Genomic DNA, 22113 nt, shown 5'->3' with positions numbered 1-22113 from the left:
TAATTTAAGTGATCGAGAGCCCGACCTCGGATGTGTCGAGCATCGATGATGAAACAACATCAGAATCGGGAGCTCGATCCCAATTTTGTGCCGAACCTTCAAAACTTTGTGCCATTTGGGTCTTTTGTTAATTTAATTATAATAGTTTATCATCGATTTCAGCTTTCCCTTCCTTCATGTTCTATATACACGTTGCCACATTTTACACACCTCCATGTCGGAGATTTTTCCTTAAATTTCGTTATATGAACGTTTTGCCGATTGAGGATCATGGTCCCGTGACCTCTTTGATTATTCATATTAAGAGTTTCTCATTACACACACTGTAAGAACACAAACAAAGCACCTTAAGAACACAAATCACGCGCACCTAAAGCTTTAGCTCGACGCACCTTAAGTACACAAACCACACACCTTAAGTTTCAACAACTCACACACCTTAAGCATACAAATCATGCACTTTAAGAAGGAAAACAACGCAATTTAATACGGAAAACCACGCACCTTAAGCACAAAACCTTGCACCTTAAGCAAAAAAACCACGCACCATAAGCAAAAAAAACACACACCTTATGAAGGAAAACAACGCACCTTAAGTAAAAAACCACGCACCTTAAGCAGAAAAACCATGCACCTTAAAATTGACCTAGATGCAAAAATTACCATTTGTTAATCCTGAACATTGATTTAAGCACAATCAACGGCTCATATTTAACCGCACAATCGCATGTGGGCGCACCAACCGCATTTGAACCTAATTCTACATGCGGACTTCTTCAGTAATGCACAATATGTTATAAATGAATGCACAATAACTACTCAAGCTTCGTGACTACTACATGAATAAACTGTGCATTCTGGTAGTGAATTTTGTGCATTCATGTAGTGGGTTCGGTGCATTCATGTAGTTGATGCAATGCATTTATGTAATCGTCACTGAACTGGAGCAGTTATTGTGCACTCATTAAGAACTGAACGTGCATTACTGAAGAAGTCCATATGTTCTCACGTTAAGAACTATTATCACTTGAACGGGACCATATATATACACACACACACACACACACACACACAAAATAGCAAAATTACCAATCTGATCCTTACTTATTTTTCCCTTAGTTAAGTCCTCAACTTTGAAAATCTTAACCAATTTTGTCATCCATTATGTCAATGTCAGAAATTTGTTTAATTCGAGGGTATTGTTAGAATTTCACATCACATTTACAATTTTCTCTCTTATTAAACTGAAGAGTTAATTTATCAAAATGACCCATTAACTATAGCAAAATTACCATTTGGTATTGCACTAGCATGGGAAACAATGTGAAATTTCAACAATACTCTCAAATTAAACAGACGTATGTCAACTAAACAAACGGATGACTAAATTGGTTAAGATTTTTAAAATTGGAGAATTACTTAGGCAAAAAAAAAGTCAAGAACCAAATTGATAATTTTGCTATAGTTAAGGGACTAATTTGATAATTAACTCTTTTTATAATTCTATTTTTATTAAACATCTATTTAATATTAATTAGGAATAAATTATTTGTCATTCATAAGGGAAAGTATAACATTTTTTTTTAGTGAAGATGTAATACTTTTAAATCAAAACATAATATTTAGGAGTTGAACAATTATTTATGAGAAAAAAAATATGTAATAATTTCAAGTCAAAATGTAATATTAGGAATTAGAGAGTTACTTTTAAGAAAAATTATAATATTTATAAAAAAATTTGACTATTTTAATGAGAAATTTTGTCAATGTAATAACTTGAATATTACATTTATTTTTCTTTTACAAATTTATAATTTTTTATTTCTCATATATTCTTATATTTTTAATAATCCTATTTTTATTAAATATTTATATTTAATTACGCAATGCACAAGTTGGATGTGACTAAAGTAGCCCTGATTTGGGGCAACCGTAAAGGTTTAAGGACTTTCGGGGGCAGAAATGCTATTAGGAGGAAAATTAGGAAAAGGAAAGAAAAAAATTGCCGGAGCTTCTATGATGTATGCGGGTTTTGCCCATTTGGATGAGAAGAAAAACAACAAAACTGAAAAATCCTATTCGGAGAAGCATCGACGGTGGCTCTGGAAATTACAGTGTTCTCCCTCTCTGAAGCAGACACTTAAATCCAGTCCATCTTCAATTTCATCGATTCGAATCCTGTTCGTCGGTTGTATTTTCTATAATTTTTTTTTTGGTGTTTGTGTGTATTTTCGGTAAAATTTGATCGGTTTCTGTATTTTTTGTTATCCGATTAGGTTTCTAGAAAAAAAAATTGATCTTTTGTCGTTTTAGTAGTATTCTGATTGTTTCCACCGGAGAAGAATCTCAATCCAGATAGATACAATAAAGAGATAGCTGGTCCACTGGGGATGGATCTAACATTGAAGAGCACTAATTGTTTATAGAGTGAATTGGGCGTGGATGAGGATGGGATTAGAATCTTCCGGTGAATCCTTTTCCAGATTTCCAGAAGATTAACACCCTTATGGTGGGGTGCCAAATGATCTACTGCCTTGGATAGTTTTCAGCTTTGGGTAACTTGTATTGCTTCTAAATTAGATTTTTATATTAATGGATGAGGCTAGTACTAGTTCTGAGGATGGGAAACAATGTATGCTGTCGGAATCAGTACCCCAAAGTAGCTCCTCCTTAGCATCGCCATCATCTGTGGCACCAGCCACTACACCATGGCGTCCTAGCCAACTTGCCTTCATTCCATTTTCAAAATGTGTTCGGGATGATAAGCCCAAAAGCTTGCGTGTGGTTGTTAGAAGACCTGTGAGTACTTCTTAAGCTCATTACTCTCATTTTGGGTTCTTGCCTGTGTGTCTTGAGCTAAAGCAGGAATTTTCTGTGGGCCTGCATTTTTGCTATGTTGCCATTAATTACATATCATGATAACTCTCATTATGGTTATTGATATTATTATTTCTACTATTGCTATTTTTCTTAGTTAGGTGTTGTATTGAAGACTAATAGTTCTAGACAAGTGTCATTGGTGCCTCCCTTGTTTTATGGTTGCTCTCTTGCTCTTTAGTAATTTACAAACCTTTTTTTTTCCTTCCATTTCCTGTCTTGCTCATCCCGAGGTGGTTTAGAAAAGAGCCCTGCTACCAATTTCATAACAAACCGATGGAGGAAACATTATTTTGTTCTTTCCTCCTCTTTTGTGACAGTCAAGGTTCAGTTTCTGAGCGACTATTGGTTCCTTGATAATACATTACATTGTTTTGCATGTTCATCAATTACATTTATAAAAAAGAGCATAGTACACTTATACATTACATATTTAAGTAACAAGAGAAATCTAGAGGAACATGCCATTTTCCTGCAAATTAGAAAAATAATGCAATTGTACCAACGTATATATATATCATAGAATCTACATTTTCCTCCTAACTAGATGCTGAAGGTATGACACATATTGTGGCTTCCTGGAATTCCTTGTGATTCCCATGACTAATCCTCATTATTGTAAGGAGTTGAATCAGTTGATGTTTGCAGGCTAAAAGTTTGGCAAACATCTTCTTATTAATTCTCCTTGTACTTAATAGAATCAGGCCTATGATAATCAGCTGCTGTCTATCCATTCAATTCACCTACTGTATTTGATAGTGGATAGAGATTAGGCTTATGAACCGATTTCTGGGCCTAATTGCATGTTGTATTGTAGAATGAAAGTATAAAATATACGGTCCTTGTGATGACACTATGGATTCAACTTTGCAGTTGGTGACAAGATTAACCAAGGACATTGTTGAAACGTACCGCATATGCAATCCTCAGTTCCAATATTCAGAGGAATTGAATCCAAAGAGATTCCTTACAACCCCTTCTGCTGGAGTGTTGAATGACGGCCATGATAATGCTAATTCAGACCTCATTCTGTTTTGCAATCTTGAGTTGGTCAATTTAGACACTCAAAGAAGGTCTGTAATTCTTGCTTATTTACTAATTTTTATTGTATATCCCTGTCTATGTCACACTATAAATCTTGTGTGCTATCAACGGATACAAATAGAATTGTGGTAATGAATATGAAAATTAGACACGTTCTTATTACTGCAAGTTTATGTAGTTTTCACTTGTCTCTTTAGTTTACACCTCAGTATGCATACTTGTTTGCATAAATCTATTTGCTTTGATTTTTTTCTCCCCTCTTTCATTACAGAGCAAACAAGTCATCCATGAGAAAAAACAAACAACTGAAATTATTTATTTAAATCTGTCATTTGAATGAGCAGTTTTATGTATCTCTTAATGTGATATTAAGTTGAATAAATTTTTTGTTTTCATTTTCTGAAGAAAAATTATTTTTCTTGGTATATATATGCACCTAGGCATTTTGTAAAGATTATTAGCAATTTTCAATACCAATAAACAACATTGAGAAATGATCAATTGGCCTGGAAAATTCTTGAGGCATGAAAAATAGGTCAATGCAAATTTCATGTTAGCAAAACATTTGTTGGTGTAGTTGTAACAAACTCGAGCATTTTTTCTCTGTAGGTACATTGTCAAAGAAATTCTTGGGCATGGTACCTTTGGGCAGGTTGCTAAATGCTGGGTTACAGAAACAAATAGTTTTCTTGCTGTGAAAGTCATCAAAAACCAACCAGCATATTATCAACAAGCACTTGTTGAAGTTTCTATCCTGACAACAGTAAGAAACTCCTGCTGCTGGTTTTCTTGATTTGATTGCCTTAGCAATGAAGTTCATCTGGATATGGTCATTTATTTACCTTCGACTCTTTTTGTGCAGTTGAATAAGAAGTTTGATCCTGAGGATAAGCATCATATAGTTCGCATTTATGATTACTTTGTGTATCAAAGACACTTGTGCATTGCTTTTGAACTGCTAGATACTAATTTGTAAGTTGCTGGATTAAGCAAGATTAGTTGCTTAATCTAATTACGTAGTTTACTATACTAATACTTTCACTGATATTGTTATTACTGATTAAGTGATTGTATGGTGTTAACTTTTTTCAAATAGGTATGAGCTTATAAAGTTGAATCATTTTAGGGGATTGCCATTAAGTATTGTTCAGTTGTTTTCAAAGCAGGTAATGAACTCTTTGGTTTGAATGACAATGGATCTGAACTAATAAAGTATCTAACAGTTCTTTTTTTTTTTTTTTTTTTTGGTATTATTTCAATAGATCTTATGTGGATTAGCTCTTATGAAAGATGCTGGTATAATCCATTGTGATCTGAAGCCTGAGAACATTCTGTTATGCACAAGGTGAGCTGTTGTGCTGATGAGCTTGGCTTGATAATATGCTATTTTTAGTGTCTTTCATTTTCAAATTCTAGTGTTCAAACATGATATTGACAGAGTAAAGCCTGCTGAAGTGAAAATAATTGACTTTGGATCAGCATGCATGGAAGATCGAACTGTATACTCCTATATTCAGGTTTCTGTTTCTTTTCTTGCTGATTGATATTCTAATTTTGTTATGCCAAAGAGTCTTGATTGATAATGATTTTCCCTTATGCAGAGTCGGTACTATCGGTCACCTGAAGTTCTACTTGGGTATCAGTATCCTTGACTCTTGTTGAAAAAACACTATGTCTTCATTTGTTTATTTCCGCTGCAGCATAATATGCTTGAATTTGTATTGCCACAGATTTTGGTACGAGGAAAACTCTTGCTTGGCTGGTTATTCTGGCAATATTTGTTCAATTCAATGTGTTTGGGCTCTTGAAACAAGTCTAAGACTTAGTCTAATAGCTTTCTATTTCAAAAAAGTCTAATAGCTTTCTTAACAAAACGTTTACTATATGTATTTTTGCCTAATTACTTGAGTTACATTTCAAGTCTATTTAATTATTTATTTTTGTTGTAACCTTAATCCTTTCTTAGATATACTACTGCTATCGACATGTGGTCATTTGGCTGCATAGTGGCTGAGTTGTTTCTGGGACTTCCATTGTTCCCAGGAGCTTCTGAATTTGATCTTCTGAAGAGGATGATCAAAATACTAGGGTATGCTGTTCAATGTCTCAAAAGACCTTACTCTTATTCTTTCAATTTGATGGTGCACTATGTACTTGCACATTTATCCAAAAAAATTTTCCTGTCATATATTTCAAGATAATTGCTGCTTCCAGTATCACAATGCTTATTATTGCAGTTGTTTATAAAAGCTCTCATTTGAGTTCATTGCAATATTTACTTGTTTCTCTCACTTTCTTACGTTCTTCTTCAACAATTTTGTAAAAAGATTCAGTAAATTGTTGACTTGCCTAATTGAACACTGATTTTCACTTTTTTTTTTTTTTCATTAGTTTATAAAATGGCATTTTTAGAAAACATAATGTTTTTTATGGTATATTATGATTATGACAAGAGGAAAAATGTAGACATGTAACTTTACAGCAGACTTCATTGAGTTATTAGCATTTTATTTCTTATAAATAAGGTCATTATGATTTGTGTGGTTGTTAGATTCAAAGTATGCACAGCTTGATAGAATTCAAAATGGCCAGCTTATTAAATTCCTCTTCTTTCCTTCTCTCTTAACTGACCAAGTTGATACTTGTCACAAATATTATTTTGACTGCTACTTTCATCTTTTCTATGTTATTTTTTAATAAAATTCTTATTTCAACTTAACATGATGATAATTTGTTTATAATTGCTTCATTTTTTTCATCACCGCCATCAAATCCCAGTCATCATTTTGCTGTAATGATAATTTGTTGAGGTATTTATTTAGTCATTGACATTACCTGCTTGAATGAAACCTTGCTCTTCTTGCAGTGGTCAACCCCCTGATTATTTACTGAAGGAAGCCAAAAATACTAGCAAGTTCTTCAAATGCGTCGGGAGTGTTAGCTACGAAGAGAGCAGCCAACATACTATGAATAGATGTAGTAGCATATACCAAGCTTTGACTGAAGAGGAATATGAAGCGGTGAGTACTTTTATTGAGCCATCTCTCATTGCATTCTTATTCTCTTGTTCTCCCAATAGACAGTCACAGATGTATGTATTAGTATGTTTCAGATTTGGCTAGGTTTTAATGTTCTCATCACATTGGCTTCAAGAATTGAAATAAAAAAGTATTGGCGAGATGCTAAAAATCTTTTCATGCTTTAAATGTTCTATCCGGTGGCCTTTTTCATGTTTACCTCATTGTGTTCTGTAAACAGAAGTGAGCTAATTTGGTAATAGCAGTACTTCATACCTATCTATGACTAGGAGCTTGTTTGGTCCAGCTTATTGCTTCTTGAAATAGGGTTATTTTCTTTTCTTTTATTTTCTCTTCTTCCAGTAGATAAGCCTTGAAAGAAGCTACGCCAAACAAGCACTAGATTAACTTTTTGTCCAGCTGATATCTTCACATCTAATAAACTAAAAAGTGATAAATATTATTAAACCTACTGGGTAAGAAATAACTAATGGGCTATTAATGTCTCTTCCTTTTTGTGGTCACCATGATGTTTGGTACTACATAAGTGTATGAACCAGATAAACTTTTCCTTTAATTATGTATTAATGATTTCCTTACCATCATTTATTTTCTTTTTAATAATTCAAGTTGCTGCAATAATTCTTTTCTAGAAAGCATTATACCCTTAAAAATTTATAATCTACTTTTGCGTTTTTTTTTTCTTCTTCTTCTTCAGAGAGAGCTGAAAAAGCCTGTACTAGGGAAGGAGTACTTCAATCATATGAACCTTGAAGCAATTGTGAGAAAATACCCTTACAAGAAGAATTTACCAGAGGAAGATATTATTAAAGGTCAGCATTTAGATTCTTTACTTAAAGGTTAACACAACTTTAGCCTTTAGGATTTTCTGATGAATGTGGTTTATACAGTTTTGGACAATTATGCTGACATTCTACTGTATCTTGAAATTGTTATAGAGAACCAAATTCGGTTAGCACTGATTGATTTCTTGAGGGGACTTGTTGAGTTTGATCCGGCAAAACGGTGGTCGCCTTTGCAGGTCACCTAATTTCCACCTGTGAATAGTACCTTACAGACTTGTTTTCACTAAATAGCATCTCATATAATCATTTTATTGTTGATTACTACAAAGCTAAATATTTACAGTCCTCAAAATCTTAAACATCAAGCTTCTATAGTGCACCCTGGACCCCATTCCCCTTTCCCCTCCCACATGCACACCCAATTTCTCCAGGCTTACGTAATTAGAATATGGCTTCTATATTGTAAGTTGTAAGGATGATTCATGATCGGTATACCGTATACCCAAGACACATGATGGTGGAGTGTTCTGTGCTAAGTTATACATTCATACTCAATATAGGTCACTTGGATAATTTCAAATTCCCCTTGGTGCAAAGTGCATATAATTAATTCATTTTAATACTATGTTGCATGAGTTATAAATGATTTCAATATGTCATGATGGACTTTCCCTAATTTCATTTCATTCACAAATCTCAAGTTATTTTATTTATTAAAAAAAACTTTTGTGCTTACAAAGTGTTACAGAAGATCAATTATGCATGGAGCTTCATTACTCACTACCTCTATACCAACCTAGGATCTTTTTTACACTGAAAAAGCAAAACTCTCTAATAAAATATATTTCAATTTATGAATAGGATTTACAACCCCTTCGAAATTTATTCTAACTCGTTTCATTTTATCAGCTGTCTTCTTTAGTTGGGGAGGATGTGTTTTTAGAATAACACCCCAATATTTAACATCTATACTTGTGCCTTTCTTTTGATTGAAGGAGTCTGCATACTTGAAATGGTAATTAAATTGAAGGTTAATGGAAGAAACTCTGTTTTTGGGCAATGGAATCATATAAAACTTTTGTTCTCCCTAAATTTGATGTGGGCAGAACAATCTGTAGGTTTAATTCATCCAAATCTTTTTGCACTATGCCACTATGTACTTAAATCAAAATCTATTCACACAATGATTGGAGTAGGGTCAGTAGGCTAGTAGCTAAAAATTCCAAGAATATTTGTATGCATCTGGTGGTTATGATAAAAGTAAATTCATTGGATGTGTATTTATTATGTTGGATTGTTGGTCATGATTTAATGATCAAATTTTGAGGGAAGCTATTCTCTTTGTATCAATTTTTTGTGTGCAGATATTGTACTTTATTGTTGTGTGTATGCTTGTCATGATCAAAATTTTTAATTTTCTTAATGAAAAATCCTTGAATTAAATGGGTACAATGGCGTGCTTTCCTTCTTACTTTTGATATACTTGTTTCTTGTCATTTTTTTTTTTTTGGTTAAGCATTTCCTTAGCATTAGCATGATCTGAACTTCATGTTCTGCTAGATAAATGTTATGCAGACAAAACTGTCATGAAACTGCTATAGTTTGCCATTCTCCCTGACTCTAGTTTCATTGATTTCATAATTTTAAGTTCATTTGATGCAGGCTTCAAAGCATCCTTTTGTAACCGGGGAGCCTTTTACACATCCTTACCAACCTGCACCAGAAACCCCTCGGATGGTGAGTGGGAGATTTCTTGTCGACTTCCAGTGTTTCCATTTTAAGAGGGCAATGAAAGGATGATTACCTTGGATTTCTACTCATTTGCCCCAAAAACGCATATAAAAAAAAATTGTAATGTATTATGATATGATTGTTTCTGTTGTTGCATTTCTATTTATGTGCTCATGTCTGTGTGTGTATTCAAATATTATTCTTACATTGCCCCTATAGAACAAACTTGTTGGATCCATCCCTGCTGGGAAGAAAACTAATCAAAATCAAAACCATAAAAAAAGAAAAAAGATTAAGGAATTGAGATTCTAGAGTTTTGTCATTTTGTTCATTACTTTTTTTCTTGTAATATGTATAATGATTTGTATAGGTTGACCTTCTTTTGGTCACTACTACCATATGAAGATTGAGAGATGTGGAGAAATAGAATCAAACCTTATTAAAATTTTGCTCTCATATTCTACAGCCTGTTTCTCAAAATGTAAAGGTGGACCATCACCCAGCTGGAGGTCATTGGTTTGCTGCTGGACTCTCTCCTAATGTGAGCAAGCTGCTTTTCAAATCAAATATAAATATGCCTCTACTTTTTGTGGATGGATGGGTCTTTTTAATTTTTTAATTTTTTTTATTTTTATTTTTTATGCAATAGGGGGGAGGTGGTGATTCATTAACACTTTGGATTCTCCTTTTGATGGACATAAAAAAAGTGCCTTATCTCATTAATTTTTATTACTAAACAATGCAGATTTCTGGCAGGAACCGAGTTGCAGTCCCCAACAGTCAGCATTATCATGTTGCTCCATATACACATATAGGTAGTTATGGTAGCTTAGGAAGCCATGGCAGTTACAATGATGGTGGTGGCCTTGGAAGCAGCTATGGAAGCTATGGTGATAGTAGTAATTTACATGCATATTATTCCCCAGCAGGGCCATCTGGGATGCATCTTTGTGCACAGAATGGTTCCTCAATTCTTGGAAGCAGCCCAGACACAAGGAGGTTTATGCATCTTCCTCATGGGAATGGACTTGGTGTCAGTCCAGGAAACTTTGTTCCTATGTCCCTTGGAACTAGTCCCTCACAGTTTACTCCTCCCAGTATGTATAATCAGATTTCAGCTGGTTCTCCTGGGCAGTATGGTCCTACTTCCCCTGCAAGGGGAAGCTGTCATGGATCACCGTTAGGAAAAATGGCAGCAGGTAGCCAGTATAACAGAAGAAAAGGATGGGGATACCATGGAAGTTTACAATCTCAAGAAAGTTCGTCATCCTCTCAATGGCAAGCACAGCCTACAGATAGTAATAACTCTAGCTTGCCCAACTCTCCTATTTCAGGTGGTTCTTTATTGCATCTACAGCCCAACTCAAACCCCACAGCCTGGAGGCAGCAAGGAGCTAGTGGTCTAGCTGTTGGTAACTCTGCTGCTCATAACATCACAGGTGCAGCAAGACTTGGTTCCCACACACAACTTATGCACCTTCAAGGGAGTAGACATGAAAAACCTGAGGCTAGTACTTCATTGCCTGATCCTGGAGACTGGGATCCAAACTACAGGTAAAAGAGGCTATGATTTTTCAATTGTGTATGATCAATATTGTGCTGTACAAATATGTTCGTTCATGTTTCCAAATTCATGGCATCTATGCTTTACAGTTCTTTTTCTTCTTTAGGAAATTGGTAAATTATGGACCCTATGCACCAAGTTTTTTGTAACCATTTAAGCAGTTGACCTTTAATTTAAAGGTGTCAAGAGATAATAAGTTGGAAGGTCTGTTGGGTGTCAAGGAGCCACCACCCACAGGAAAGGTTGAAACTTAGGTGCTAAACAAGAAATTAGAGTAGACAGTGATAAGATGGATTGATAACATGATAAAATGAGTTACAAGAGTCTAGTATCTACTATGGAGTATCTAATTATCTATAGGCTATAGAAATACATAAAAGTGTTTATATTCATTACTCTTAATTTTAGAACATGTGGTAAGTATGGGACTATGGCTCTTCAACTGCCCTTGAGATCCCACTGGTGATGATATGGAAACTTGCACAACACTATAAAGCTTTCAAGCAAAAGGCAAAAAACATTTAGTATTTCATCATCAATGGACATTAAATAAAGTAACCTATTCAGAAAGAATTCTGCAGTTTCTTTCGAACAGATATCCTTGTGCATTTATAACTGTCTTTGTCACTTCTTCAGTGAAGAGTTACTTTTGCAAGAGGATAGCTCAGATATGAGCAACATGACTACGGATTTTGTCAAGGCAATGAATCTTGGTCAACCTTTGATTTCCAAGGAACAATTGACTGGAGTGAGGAGATCCAGCTATGGATCAAATTTAGCCCCCGGTTTGACAGCACAGAGGTCCGTTGTCTTACTGCAATTTCTGGGTGGAAAACACACTTCCATGTTTACTTTTATTCATGGTGCAGTTTAAATATATGAAATTTGCTGGACATCTTCAAACCAAACTTGCTCTAATTTATTTAAATGCATGTAGATCCAGTAAAACTGAAATTTCAAACCTTGATTTTCTCAATTCAGGAGGATAATAGCCCAACAAATTTTAGATTAGGAGGATCCCATTGTGTCATTTATTTACCAATGCTTCTGGATAAGAAACTGAGCATTTGGGTTCTTTCTTCTTTTATGTACTGCTATAAATCTTTTTAAACAATTGTGAGTTGTCTCCACAAACTTGAATTAAGGAAAACTTTAAATCCTTTTTTTCATTGTTTTTTGCCACCAGACCAAATGTTCCCGTCCAAACAGTTTTTCATGGAGATGTGGGAATGCATCCTTCAGCTCATGATCTACATGGAGGGTTTGCTCACACCATGGCAAAACCATTATATTTTCTGCCACACCTTGCACAAAGTTCTCCAAGCCGGTTTTCGCAACAGCCTGTTCATCGGTTTAACCAAGGGAGATTGGCAGCTATTCGTGGCAATGATTACCATAATAAGGCTCATGCTCCTCATTCCAACTTTAGCTCCGAGGATTATCCTTCTGAAACCAATGGGGCATCATGGGGTAATTACTTAATTTTCTGTTTGGTCTTTTAAGTTTTGTTTGTGTGTCCAGTATAGTTTATATTGCCTGTTGGTTAGGAATAGGAAAGTGCAAGATATCATATCTGATGTATAAACAAATGCTGCCACTCTCTTATAGGCCGTAGAGGCAACTTCTCTGCTTCAAACATTCCACCTACTTCCCGCGCAAGAAAAGATTATGGAAGAATGGTCTAAGTAGCTTGTATCCAACTATAGGGGACATATTGATAGGAGCTGGCAAGACCACATTTAACTATGGTTGTACCTGCCCTCTCGCACTTCACTTATGGATCCAAAGTCAATCTCTCTTCATATTTGCTCGTGTAAATGTAATTCAAGATCCCACCTTTATCTTCCGGTCATGTGGTTGCAGTTGCCTAGTTTATGCTCCTCGTATGTCTGGACTCCGGCTTCTAATGACCTATTATACAGGGTGGTGGTGGTGGTGTTTCCTTCAAGATTTTATTTATTGGGAACTATTAGATCAGGCCTCGATGGTGCTTGGCGGGTTTGGATGAAGCTTGGCTGGTGATGGCTGATGGAATGAAGACTTCTTTAAATGTAGTGTAGTGAGGTCTTTGATCACTGTTTCAACTTGGCCACTCTCTCTGTAAAACTAAAGTCCAGGTTCTAAAGACCTGGGATTATGCAGTATTCATTCTTGTCATGTCCTGCTCTTGTTTTTATCCAGAAAATCCAAAAAAAAAAAAACAGATATTATATATCAATAGGACAATATGAAGCAGTGATTGGTTGCTGTTTTATGAAGGGTTTGTGAAGTGGAATTAGTTACCTTATCAGAACATTCTAGTGTTTTTGCTCTCTCAACTCTATATCATGATATGCTTCTCTTATTAAATTTGTTTAATTTAATTAGAGTAATGAAATTATAAATTAAAATATTTTCTTTACATGTTCTGCAATATATTGGATGACTGACTTATATTATTAATAAATTAATAAATAATTACTAATAGCCGATATTGACGTTCAATACTTCAATGTGTTTGATTGATACAATCTGCACTTGTTTTATTGTACTTTTAGATTGGTGGTTATCAAGTCAGTCTGTTAACAGTCTATCCAGTTTGACTTGGTAGTTATCAATCTATCAGGGTCTAACTAATTTGAATGAGGTTGTCACGTTTATTATTATTGTTGTTGTTGGTTTTATGTTTCTCTTGTTAGTTGCACGGTTATGTGTTATTATTAATTTATTATTATGTATCATGTTGGTCAAAGACATCATGGTCGAGAGTATAATGGTATGTAAATAGAAAATGTATATTTTATTTTGAACTCTATGAATTAGTGCTTATCTTATTTATAATTTATTAATCAATTTAACTCTTTTTTAGTTACTTAGTTAATTTTTTATATTTTTAAATCATTTTTTTTTGTGTTTAATAATTTAAATATATAAATTAATATTAAATTAAATATTACAAAAAAAAAGTTAAATTATACGGAGTATTAATTTAAAGAAATGTTAACATAGTTTTATTACTGTATATTTTAATAATAATAATAATAATAAAAGAAGCTAGAAGGGACACGTGTACAGAAGGCGGAGTTTGCAAGAAGCAGCACGAGCACCACTCAACGTAGGAATTGATATCCGATCCAGTCAATCATCCAATGGCCTAAAAAATTGTCAGTCTTAAAAATAAATTATGAACGATAAAGAAACGAGGGAGAAAAAAAGAAAAGAAAAAGCAAAAAATATGATAAAGAAAAAGATAAATTTAAAAAAATGGTAGGAGAGATACAGTTACAACGGACTCAGCGAAGCAACGAACGGCCTTGTTTTCTGCACTCTGTGGACTGTGGGAGAGCATTGGATTTGGAGCTCACACTTGGCACTCGCACATCGTTCTTCTGTCGTCAATCGTCGCCGGAAAGTTCAGGTACGACTGCCGCTGATTCCACTCCGATCCATTCCATTCTGCTGTTATTTTGTTTGTTGAATTGATCTACAGCTAACTAACTAATCATCTATATTCTTAGAGCAAGTAGATGTACTTGAGAAGTCACTTTGTGAGCTGGAAATTGAGAATTACAAGCATATTTCACTTACACATTAATAAGTTGCGTCTTTCACCAGTAGAAAATTGAATCTATGATAAATCTAGGGAGGAACTTTGTAGTCTGTTGCTGTCTCAGCTTGCATTCCTGCTTGTCGATTTAGAGAAAAAAAAAAAGGATGATTTTCAGGAAACAGTGAGATATATATTGTCTTCTTGTTCTTTTAAATTTCAATTAGTAGTTACTAATTTCCACAGCAGACTGTATTTCAGTTCATCTTCTGTTGTTGTTGTTGCTGCTGCTCTGTCTCCGTTGAAGGGGTATCTTGTCTACCAGGAGTTTAGCATAGTGGTCAAGTAGAAATTTCTTCTGGCAGTGGAGAAGTTCGTCCTCTCATTGAGTGGCATGATTGTGGTTCTGCTTCCTTTTTAGATACTGTGCCTAAATGATGGTCACTGCCACCATTGTTGGACTTAGTGCTGGAAAAAGGCTCCTCTGCTCTTCCTTTTATTATTCTGATTTTGGTGAAAAACTGTCATGTGGCAGCGATCACACCTTACCATGCCATCAAGTTCTGTCTGTGAACAGTACTGTCATGGCTAAGAAGTCCTCCAATTATAGCACAAGTTGTGTCTCCAATCAGCGGATGCATTCCATCAAGGCAATAAAAGAGCATGTGACTGTTGCCTCCAATCTTTTCAACATGGAGCCATGTGTTCAAAGGAATAAACAGCTTCAAAAGCAAAGCTCCGAGGAGGAAAATCAGCTGGAGGATCTCTTATTGTTGCAGAAGTTTATGCTGGAAAAGCAGTGGAATCTGTCAGCTGAGAAATCAACAATGACTTACACTACAATGGAAAATAACTGTAAGAACATTCAGGTTACTTGTTCAGGGACATCTGCTCGACGGAGGAGAATAGATACTCGGAGGCAAATTATCCAGCAAAAAAATTCTGTTGCTAAAATTGATACAAGCAAGCGAGTGAGATCCATCATTGGTATGGAGCAGCTTCAGAATAGTTTAAAAGGCTACGTTAAGGGCATTGTAAGTGAAGAGCTGCTCACACATGGTGAGGTGGTGGAACTATCAAAAATGATAAAACTTGGCCTTTATTTAGAAGAACAAAAGTCTAGGTACAAAACTTTTCTTCCCCTCCTCCCCCAGGCACATTTTTTTTAATAGAACTTAAGAATATATAATCGATGCTTTATTTGAAAGCTAAAATAGTCATCCTATCCTAGTGAAATATATCCTTGACCACCTGTTGTCTTCTGCAAAAGGGAAGCATAGTGTTCTTGGATTGTATTTGTATACCTTTATAATTTGTAATTACCCAGTATTTCCTATCTGCTTTGAAATGGTTTCTGGTTTATGTAACTAATTTTTCCACAAGAAGATTGAAATCTTTGATGTCAATTTCAATAATTTTTATTGCTCTTATATTATTGGGAGGATAAGCAAAAATGCTTTTGCTTCCACCTATGCGATACCCCCCTGCAAAATATTTGAAATGTCCTTACCAAGTTTGTATGAAATGGAAAATTTTAGGCTGAAGGAAAGACTGGGATGTGATCCTTCAGAGGAGCAACTTGCAGTTTCCTTGAGGATTTCTCGTACTGATTTAAAATTAACGATGATTGAGTGTTCGTTGGCTCGAGAAAAGCTGGCAATGAGTAATGTTCGTCTTGTCATGTCAATTGCACAAAGATATGATAACATGGGTGCTGAAATGGCTGACCTTATTCAGGTAATATGGTTTTCCCATAACCAAAGTGTTAAAAAATGGTTGTACTTCACATCTACTAAATATAATGCAGATCTTAAATGGATTAGTTTCTGAATTCTGATTCTTATGTAGGGTGGCCTTGTTGGACTACTCCGTGGAATAGAAAAATTTGATCCTTCAAAAGGATATAAACTATCAACTTATGTGTATTGGTGGATTCGTCAGGTATGGTCTTATCTCATTCTTCATCTAGAAAAGGCTTTTGTAGATATTAGAATCTTGTGAATGTCCATAGATATTGAGTTTTTTGTCTTCCTAGAGAGATTTTAGCATATAGCAAAATAGGATACTCTGAGATTGAACTGAATTCACTAGACTGTATAGTAATGATATGGGAATATAGAACTAAAATTTATTGGTGGCCTAAGTTAAGCTCTGGATTTATTTGCTTCTTTATGCTGTATTATATATTTATATGTATAGGGGCTCATCTGAGTAATATGAAGAGAGTTTCATTTCAGTTTATACATTGTCCAGGGTATCTCCAGGGCATTAGTTAAGAACTCAAGCATGTTAAGATTGCCAAAACATCTTCATGGAAGATTGAGCCTAATCCGGAATGCAGAAACCAAGCTTAAAGATAAGGGGATAACTCCATCAATTGATGTAAGTTTTTTTGTCCTTGTATAAGTAAATAGGAGCAATTATATTTCTTAAAATCATTTTTTTTTAATAAATCTGTATAATGTTAATTCTTTGCTATAAAAGGTAATAATTGACTGAGATCTATGTCTCAATTCTCAAAGTTGTCCATTTTCTGATTAATGGGTTCTTACTTGATCAGAGAATTGCTGAATCACTTAACATTTCGAAAAAGAAAGTCACGAATGCAACTGAGGTACAAAATATTCCCCAGATGATTTAAAAGTTTAGTTCATAAGCTTTTGCTTATAAGCTTTCCTTCTTCCAGGCAGTCAGCAAGGTTTTCTCTCTTGACAGGGAAGCTTTCCCTTCTATAGATGGCCTTCCAGGAGAATCACTTCATAGTGTAAGTCCAAACTTAGCTAGTTGATTTCGTCATTTAAGTTTGAATAGTCATATTCCTCAAATGGCATCAGAAATTCTGTATTCTACTGGTTGTTTTCATTTGGCTAAAATCTAGGCAGTGAGAGTGCCATGGTTTCTTATACAATTTAAAGGCTGAATACTAATTTTACATGTAATGAGGTGACTTGATATATTTGAAGTACTTTTCTGTCACTTACCAATCAGAATGACCTTGTTTCTTGTTCTTTTCTTTAACACTATTCTATCCTCTTTGCAGTATATTGCTGACAGTCACTTGGAAAACAACCCATGGCACAGAGTTGATGAGTGTGCACTCAAGGTATGAGTTTCTACACAGATATTTGCACTTAAGTTTCGTATGTGGCTTGTGTCTTCTGTCCTACATCGAGGATGAACATTGCTGAAAGGTGTCCTCTCTAACCTTTGTGTTTTTCTTGCAGGATGAAGTAAACAACCTCATTCACACAACACTAAAGGAGCGGGAGAGGGAGATTATCCGATTATACCATGGGCTGGGCAATGAGTGTCTTACCTGGGAAGATATTAGTAAAAGGTGAGTCTTAGAACCTTATATCCCATGCTTCTAGAATGATATCAGTCTTCTCATCCATAGAGCCCATCATTTGTCTTTATAAGATATGCAATATGCAATTTGCTCACATCCAAACAACATATGCTAGCTCGCACTTAGCTGCTGATAGATAACTTATGTTTATGGCATTTGCAAATTTCTCTCATAGAATATAAATTGGTAGATGCTTAGTTTCACAGAATAATAAGAAAAAGCTGGAACTGCTTCATTCAGACGACTCCTGTTGGCTTTTGCATCTTGGCAAATTTTTCTAATGGCTTTGCTTATTACTTCAATTCCCCTAGGAAGAACTCATCTTATGTTAGTAGTTTGGCAGTCGCAAATAACTACTCCCTAGTGTAGGGACTCATTACTTCTGAACGCTGAATCCTTGCGTGCCTTTTTCAGGATAGGATTATCGAGAGAGAGAGTTAGGCAGGTCGGGCTGGTGGCATTCGAGAAACTAAAACACGCTGCAAGGAAAAACAGACTGAAAGCCATGCTGGTGAAACAATGACGTTTTGGAACGTTTCTGGCAATGGTAAAATTCACTGTAAATACACAAATCGAGCCATCATATATTCCACTTTCCAGACAGTTGAGAGATTTTCTTTCTCGGAAGATTTTACAGAAACACTAATATAAATCCTAATAGAGTTGTCTGTCAGATGTAGCAAACGCGTTTTAAATTCCCGACAGTCAGGAGCGAACATAGCGTATTGTATATTTGTATGTCATCTAAACTTTATTTTGGAAAATTATTTTAATCCAGAATTCATAGTATTCAGTTTGTGTGTGAATGATATTTAATATTCACGTGATTTTACACGTAATAACTGTATAAACAGAAATTTAAAAACGATTACTATAAGCAATGCCGAGGAAAGAGAGTGAAAGACACGAGTAAACTAATGACAATTGAAAGTAACTGAGTGTAATAAATTGAAGTATATGCTTTATCCTAACTAAAATTTTAAATTAACAATTTAATTAAACATTTATATTTATATATATTATATATATACTCAACATAATATTGGGTGCTCATTGTATGGAGAACAATTACATGAAAATTTTAATGCAAAACTTTTAGAGCTCTATCTTAAGTTTTGACACTAATTTAATCCAAATGGGAGGTTATGAGTTCAATCTTTAGTGAAAGTGATATTAACTCTTTATGTTTCGGTAGGTTGAGAAAATAGTTATAAACAAATATTATAGATTCTTTCTGCCTCAGTAAGGTAGGTTGCGAAAGTAGTTATAAACAATACTAGACTCTTTGTTTTTCGATAGGTTAAGAAAATAGTTATGAATAGATACTACATTATAACAGACTCAATACTAAAAAAAACTATCAGAATTACCAGAAAGTTGGTTAATTTCTACACCAAAGTAAAAATTATAAATAATTTCAATCAATTTTTTTATTTGAATCAGACATTTAAAAAAAAAAAAAAAAAATAGTCGGAGTATGTTATTTTTGTTTTCGGAAAAAGCAGACACTCGCTCCCCATGTCCGATGAGGATTGAGGTCCGGTTCACACAGAGAGTTGGGTTATATATATGTGGCGAAATTGGAAGTTAAAATTTGGATGAAATTGCAGAAATGGAGGAGGCGAAGGCGTTAGCTCAGCAGCATCTCCTGCAACAGATCCAACGCCAGAAGCAGCAGCAACAGCAAGATGCCATGGCTCGTTTCCCTTCCAACATCGACGCTCATCTTCGTCCTCAACCCTTCCTCCACCGCCAGCAATCCCAATCTCTCAATCCCACGCCTAATCCCAATCAGCAAACCCCTAACCCTAATCCCGCCCTCCAGATCCCTATTCAGCAAACCCCCAATGCGAACCCTTCGCAACAGCAACAGCTGCAGCAGCAGCAGCAGCAGCAGAAGCTCAATCGGCCGGCGCAGGCCTCCAATACGGCGGAGCTGCAGATGGCTTACCAGGACGCCTGGCGAGTATGCCATCCTGACTTCAAGCGCCCTTTCTCTTCCCTCGAGGATGCCTGCGAAAGGTTCTTTGTTGTTTTTTTTGCAATGCTGAATGTAACCGTTTTTATTCTTTCGTTCGTGCATTCGATTTGCCTTTACCGCATCCTATCCTTCCTGAATCTGTGGAATATTGCTTTTTCATTCTGCGTCCATGTGATGTGTAGAGACAAAATGAAGGAAAGATGCTAGAAATGGAGTATATTTTTGTGAATAATCATGGCTGTGGCTTTTCTACTGGTATTTAGTAATATTTTTATGTGGACATAGAAGTACCCTTATCATCCCGCAATTGTGTGATTACGCTATTTTGAAGTTGTTTGTTCCCTATGAACTGATTGGTTTGCAAATGAGTGTGCCCTATGTACAAATTGGCTGGGTAATAGTGTTCACTATGGAACAGATTGGGTTGTTAATAGCTTTCCCTCTGAACACATTGATTTGTCAGTAGTTTGAAGGTAAAGTAATATTAGGGCTAGATTTATGTAGCGTTTCCATGTGATTAGTGCCTGTACATTAGGTTGCAAAGTATGAGAATATAAAAATGGATGCTGGCAGTGGGGCAGGAATTTCAAGATGTGTGATTATGTGAATGGCACTAGGTTTATGTGGCATAGCGAAATTTTGTCTTCTTTATTTCCCTTCAATTACTTAAGTTAGACTGAATTTACAGTTCCTTCTGTAGCGTGTTGTATTGCCTCAGGCTATATTCGGTCATTGGGGATTGACCTGCTTTACTGACTTCATTATCACACCCCCACCCCAAAATGATCAAAAGGATATAGATTGAATCATGGTTTCCTTAGGTATCATAGGGTTCCCCCTATAATTTGTTGCCTTGCTTCAACTTTGACTACAATATATAGTGGCATACAATTTTATGGACTTGTGGTCTAGTCTTGATGCTAACCAGAAAAAGAACGCAAATCATAGAATTTGAGCTTTAGAAATCTGTTGATATCGGCACAAGGAAGATTGGCCTCAGCAGTCAGCTTTTATATTTATATATACAATGGATTTGTTCATCATCAGTCATTCAGTTGAGTCATGAGTGTGGTGGTTGGTGCAGTATTTTTTGCACCTTACGCTATATGGCAGTCATCTCTTATTTTTACTTGTGTTTGTATTTACTTCTGGAGACTAACTCTTATAGCTCCTTCCTATATTCAGGCTTCTCCCTTACCACGTAGTTGCGGATTATGAAGCAGAGGAAGATGACAAAATCCTTGATTCAGACACAACAGGCCAAATTCTTTCTCGCTCCCAACAATGGGACCACAATATTGCTGCAAAGGTTGCTGAATTTACTGCGACATTTGAGAAACAAGTACTCGCATTTAATATAATTTCGAGGAAAAGAGAACAAGGGGAATTCCGGACAGAGGAGAAACTGCAAATCGAGCAGATGCTAGTGCAAGAAGAGAAGTTGGCATTCTCTGAAATGATGGACATGAGGCAGAAGGCAGGGCGGGAGAGTCATGAAGCTAATATGCAAATGGCAGCTATGGTTCAAGCGGAGCAGGCTCGAGCGGAATCTCAAGCGCGTGCTGAGATGATGTCCCGAGGACCAATTCGAGCAAGTGCACTTGGGCCTCGAGGCGGCAATATTCTGATGGGTCATGATGGTGGGGAGCAAGTGCAGGAAGTGAAAGATGAAGAAATGATGAATGGTTGGGGTAACAACACACAGAAGGATGAAAAGGAGCCTTCAGAGGATTTTCTGAATGATGAAGAAACAGAGAATGGAGAAGGTGGTGGTGGTATTCAGAGCGACTGGCGTGGAGGGGGAGAGTTGGATCTCAACACAAGATGAATCAATATGAATCTTTACAAGCAGAGGCATAGACAGTTGGCTGGCTTGTGTACCAACTACCAACTACCAGGGAAGAAGAAGCAGCAAGAGAAACGTTACAGTTACACTCCCTTTTAACTTGTTATGATATGATTTTTGTGTCAGGGATTGTTGTGTTGTACAGAAGCTGTACCTTCAAATCATCTCTTCAATTGTACTCTTACTAGGCACAAATTTTTAGGGAAATGCAGAATCTATCTCCAATTGCTCTAATTAATGATTGAAAATAACTCGGTCGAATATTGGGTGCTCATTCTATGCATAATAATTGCTTTAAAATGAACAATCAATTGCATGAAAATTTTAAAGTAAAAGTGTCGAAACTCGAAAAGCTCACTAAATTTATGTGTA

At 35.6% G+C, this 22113-nt stretch overlaps 3 protein-coding genes across 4 annotated transcripts; all 3 read left to right on the top strand.

Moving 5' to 3' along the window:
• The first annotated feature begins 2043 nt into the window (after nucleotides 1-2043).
• On the top strand, nucleotides 2044-13357 carry LOC109189126 (dual specificity tyrosine-phosphorylation-regulated kinase 1B). Its single transcript, XM_019339877.1, has 18 exons — nucleotides 2044-2799; nucleotides 3751-3950; nucleotides 4531-4684; nucleotides 4784-4893; nucleotides 5018-5087; nucleotides 5184-5266; nucleotides 5360-5438; nucleotides 5523-5563; nucleotides 5888-6010; nucleotides 6788-6941; nucleotides 7657-7771; nucleotides 7898-7980; nucleotides 9407-9481; nucleotides 9942-10016; nucleotides 10221-11029; nucleotides 11676-11840; nucleotides 12226-12509; nucleotides 12648-13357. The coding sequence occupies exons 1-18, from the start codon at nucleotides 2593-2595 to the stop codon at nucleotides 12722-12724; spliced, it is 2904 nt and encodes a 967-aa protein (XP_019195422.1). The 5' UTR covers nucleotides 2044-2592; the 3' UTR covers nucleotides 12725-13357.
• Nucleotides 13358-14225: 868 nt separating this feature from the next.
• LOC109189240 (RNA polymerase sigma factor sigA-like) lies at nucleotides 14226-18707 on the top strand. 2 transcript variants are annotated; one of them, XM_019340052.1, is made up of 10 exons: nucleotides 14226-14436; nucleotides 14815-15688; nucleotides 16104-16302; nucleotides 16414-16506; nucleotides 16819-16947; nucleotides 17126-17179; nucleotides 17252-17329; nucleotides 17606-17668; nucleotides 17790-17902; nucleotides 18329-18707. In XM_019340052.1, the coding sequence occupies exons 2-10, from the start codon at nucleotides 15000-15002 to the stop codon at nucleotides 18435-18437; spliced, it is 1527 nt and encodes a 508-aa protein (XP_019195597.1). In that variant the 5' UTR covers nucleotides 14226-14436; nucleotides 14815-14999; the 3' UTR covers nucleotides 18438-18707. The 2 variants fall into 2 exon arrangements, with proteins under 2 accessions (XP_019195597.1, XP_019195598.1); XM_019340053.1 differs by having other exon boundaries at nucleotides 14229-14436; nucleotides 14827-15688.
• A 689-nt stretch (nucleotides 18708-19396) lies between these two features.
• Nucleotides 19397-22015, top strand: LOC109189167 (putative mediator of RNA polymerase II transcription subunit 12). Its single transcript, XM_019339940.1, has 2 exons — nucleotides 19397-19936; nucleotides 21081-22015. The coding sequence occupies exons 1-2, from the start codon at nucleotides 19527-19529 to the stop codon at nucleotides 21721-21723; spliced, it is 1053 nt and encodes a 350-aa protein (XP_019195485.1). The 5' UTR covers nucleotides 19397-19526; the 3' UTR covers nucleotides 21724-22015.
• The last annotated feature ends 98 nt before the right edge of the window (nucleotides 22016-22113 follow it).

Source organism: Ipomoea nil, unplaced genomic scaffold (genome assembly GCF_001879475.1).
Source record: "Ipomoea nil cultivar Tokyo-kokei standard unplaced genomic scaffold, Asagao_1.1 scaffold1509, whole genome shotgun sequence".
NCBI lineage: Eukaryota > Viridiplantae > Streptophyta > Magnoliopsida > Solanales > Convolvulaceae > Ipomoea > Ipomoea nil.
Note: the sequence above shows the minus strand (reverse complement) of the source record. Positions and strands in the feature narration are given on the sequence as shown.